The following is a 3,543-nucleotide window of genomic DNA, read 5'->3' as shown; positions in this document are numbered from 1 at the left end:
GCAAAATCCTCCCGACAGTTCCTTACATGTTTTAATTGCCAAGCCACTGAGCCTTTTCTGCTGTTGAAATATTTCTCAAAGCTTTCGATTTCGCATCATTGCCATACTTAATGATTCTTTGCAGCAGAGATCTCATCCCACCTGAATTATTACAGGGTAATTAAGGGCCAATCCCCTGGAATAATTGCACCGCTTCGATCTTCTCTGTCAACAAAGCCTTTTGGAACATAATGAGCATTGTCTCTTAATTGTAAATAGTTGTGTAGACAAACACAAGCTTTAACAATACTGTCAACATTACAAGGTTTCCCCTTGAAATATTCTCCAACATGCTGATAAGATGCCAAATGCATTTTCGATAACCCTTCTACATCTGCTAAGTCTATAGTTAAATACTTTTTGGGACTCAGTTAAGTTGCTTCCTGGATATGGTTATATTAGATATGTTTTTAAACCAAAAATGTCATCAGCAACAATAACATAAGGCAGTTTTTCAGATGCACCAACATTTTCTGCTTCTGGGATGTTAAATGAACCTGATGCAAAGCCTTTTCCAATGACTGATTAATTAAATATATTGGCATCATTGTCCTTTCCAAAGCTTCCAATATTAACCATTGTGAAGCAATATTTTGCATCACAGATTGCTAACAGTACAATACTGTGAAAACCTTTGTAATTAAAAAAGTCAGAACCTCCTCTTGCTGGACATTCAATCATTATATGCTTCCCATCTAGTGCTCTTAGACAGTGTGGGAAGTCCCATTCGTCCAAGAAGTTTTTTGATATTTCCTTCCAATCGGTTATTGTTTCAGGTGCTTTCAAGTACTGAAAGCTCAATGCCTTCCAGATTCCAGCACATGTCTCTTTCACTATTCCACAAACAGTACTTCGTCCTATTAGGAAGTTAAACGATTGGGATTGCTGAGAATCGCCACTGGCCAAATATCTCAACGTTATCACCAGCCTTTCAGATGGGCTTATAGTTTCACGAAGACGTGTCGTTTGTTTTGCTATATGTGGACCCATTAATGACAACAAATGGTCAAACCGCTCTGGACTCATTTGGAGGTATCTAATAATAATCATGATATGGGAGCCGTTATCAATCATGTTTAATAGCTATATAAATTTAACTCATCAAATCATCTTTAAATTATCATACAACTAAAATATCATACAACTAAATATCATACAACTATAATGATCATGCAACAAAATAGACTATGAGACTGCATGTTTCTTGTTTTTAATTTTACTCGCAAAGTTAAGCAATGTAGGCTGTAGCTACCTGAAAAAATATTCTCGGTCTGAAGATCGTAGTTCGTAAAACAGTTGGTGAAATTGTCCATACTCTTTTCTTTTTTGCAAATGTGGTCGCACCCAATGCTTTCGCCTTCTTTCTATTTTCTTTTTTTGTTGCTTTTTTAAACGACTTTTCATATGGACAATAGTTAATAGCAAAAGAAATTGTCCATGCAACAAGAGACGTCTATTTACAGCCGCCATGTTTAAGTTTTTTACTGTGCGTAATACGCAAGTGTGAACGTTTCGGTGTCATTCATCCCTGACAAATCGTATCTATCGGAGTAAATACGTCGCCGACTAGTGTGAACCAGGCTTAAACGCAAATACAGCATGTTTGTGGGGTCATAAGGTTATATTTGCGCAAAAAAATTTGATCTATAAAATTCAAGCATTTATTTCATCTACTTCACTAGCAACCATACACTTATGGCGAAAGCAGTGAGAAACAAACGGTGCAAGGAAACAAAGAAAAATGAGAAAATGCCAAAAAGAAAGAATATTACAATACAGAAGACGTCAAGCAAACATTAAACAACAAAATAGGGAAAAAAATAAAATATACAACCACATAACAAAAGATTTTTGCAATGAAATGATAGACTTGATTGAAAAAGAAGCAATTAAATTTGAAGAAGTCACCAAATAAAGACAAAGACAATTGGAACACGACATGAAATTAAATGAACTAAAGAAAAAACAAAGGAAAATGTAATTAGAAAATGTAAAGATTACTTAGATATTATTTTTTTAGATGTTAATATAACCGAAGATGAAAAACAACTACATTTTAATCGTTTAAACAAAATTTTTGATGAACTATATTAAATTTATTCAGAATAATATTTCACTTTGTCTGTCATCGTTTTTTGATATCACACTCAATTCAATTTTGAAGTTCTTCATCCAACTTAGCTTGTGCTAATAGTAACTTTACTTGAGGATTTTCTTTTATTTTTTCATAATCAGTTAACAAATTGTTTAAGCAATCGCATTCATCTTGCAAACCTTGAATACTTTTAAATATTCAACATGACTTGCTTCATTCCGCGCTAGATTCTCTTTCAATTCATCTTTCAAAGCTTGAATATCTTTTAAATATTCATTATTTTTTGCTTCATTTTGCACTAGCCTCTCTTTCAATTCTTCTAATTCACTCTGCACGTCAAGTATTTCTTTTGTTAATTCGCGAATTTTTTTATAATTTTCGCTAAGTTCGATGTTTACATCATCATCATCATCACCTATATAATAAAATTTTCTTTTGAGCCAATTTAATGTGTTTGGACTTGAATTTTCTGATGCATTTGGACTTGAATTGTCTGATGTGTTTGCAGTTGATCCTTGTGATTCCATTTTATAAAACAAACTTAACAAATATATGACACGTTAGTTCTTCAATGCATACAATTTCAAACAGCGAGTCTTTTATATATGAGATATAAATGATTTTTCTGCAAAAAAATAAATTTCGAACAAAGTTTGTATTAAAAAACCAAAAATAAATTTAAGCATGCAAATATGAAGCGTTCAAGGTTATCATGCATATAATAACCATATATAGTAAGTAAACTGCTATAGTGGCGAGAATCTCTCGTCCATACGCAGTTTAAAAGAGATTTGACTTGACTCCAATCCCTGTGGGCTTGGTAGCTCAACAGGTAGAGCGGCGGACTAGTACCCAAAGGTGCGAGTTCAAATCTCGTCCAAGTCACATGTTTTTCATGTGCATGTAAAAACCGTGTTAGGATTAATATATTAAGTATATACTCTGATGATGGCTTTGGAATAAAGTCGAAACACGGTGCCATCCAGTAAACTGCTATAGTGGCGAGAATCTCTCGTCCATACGCAGTTTAAAAGAGATTTGACTCGACTCCAATCCCTGTGGGCTTGGTAGCTCAACAGGTAGAGCGGCGGACTAGTACCCGAAGGTGCGAGTTCAAATCTCGTCCAAGTCACATGTTTTTCATGTGCATGTAAAAACCGTGTTAGGATTAATATATTAGTAATAAAAACATGTAGTAATTCTTCATTGACGTCAAACAAAATGCAAAGCATTCTAATTAGTAACTTCTAGACACTCAGTAATGTCAATCAAATTGAAAAGTCAAGGTTATGTTATAAATTTAAACAAAAAATAGTATCAGGTTGTACCAAGTACAACCAAGGCTATGTAACAAGTTCAACCAAGGGTAATCACACCATAAATGGAAGAAATGAAAGGAAATACAATTT

General features: G+C 33.8%; 1 protein-coding gene across 1 annotated transcript; it reads right to left on the bottom strand.

Annotated features, from left to right (window-relative positions):
* Positions 1 to 564: 564 nt before the first annotated feature.
* LOC124458389 (putative nuclease HARBI1) lies at positions 565 to 1,113 on the bottom strand. Its single transcript, XM_047008412.1, has one exon. It carries the CDS (start codon positions 1,111 to 1,113, stop codon positions 565 to 567), a length of 549 nt encoding a protein of 182 aa, XP_046864368.1.
* Between the last annotated feature and the right edge of the window lie 2,430 nt (positions 1,114 to 3,543).

Source organism: Xenia sp. Carnegie-2017, unplaced genomic scaffold (assembly GCF_021976095.1).
Source record: "Xenia sp. Carnegie-2017 unplaced genomic scaffold, XeniaSp_v1 HiC_scaffold_6, whole genome shotgun sequence".
Taxonomy (NCBI): Eukaryota; Metazoa; Cnidaria; class Anthozoa; order Malacalcyonacea; family Xeniidae; genus Xenia; species Xenia sp. Carnegie-2017.
The sequence above is the reverse complement of the archived record's forward strand: the minus strand, read 5'-3'. Positions and strand labels throughout refer to the sequence as shown.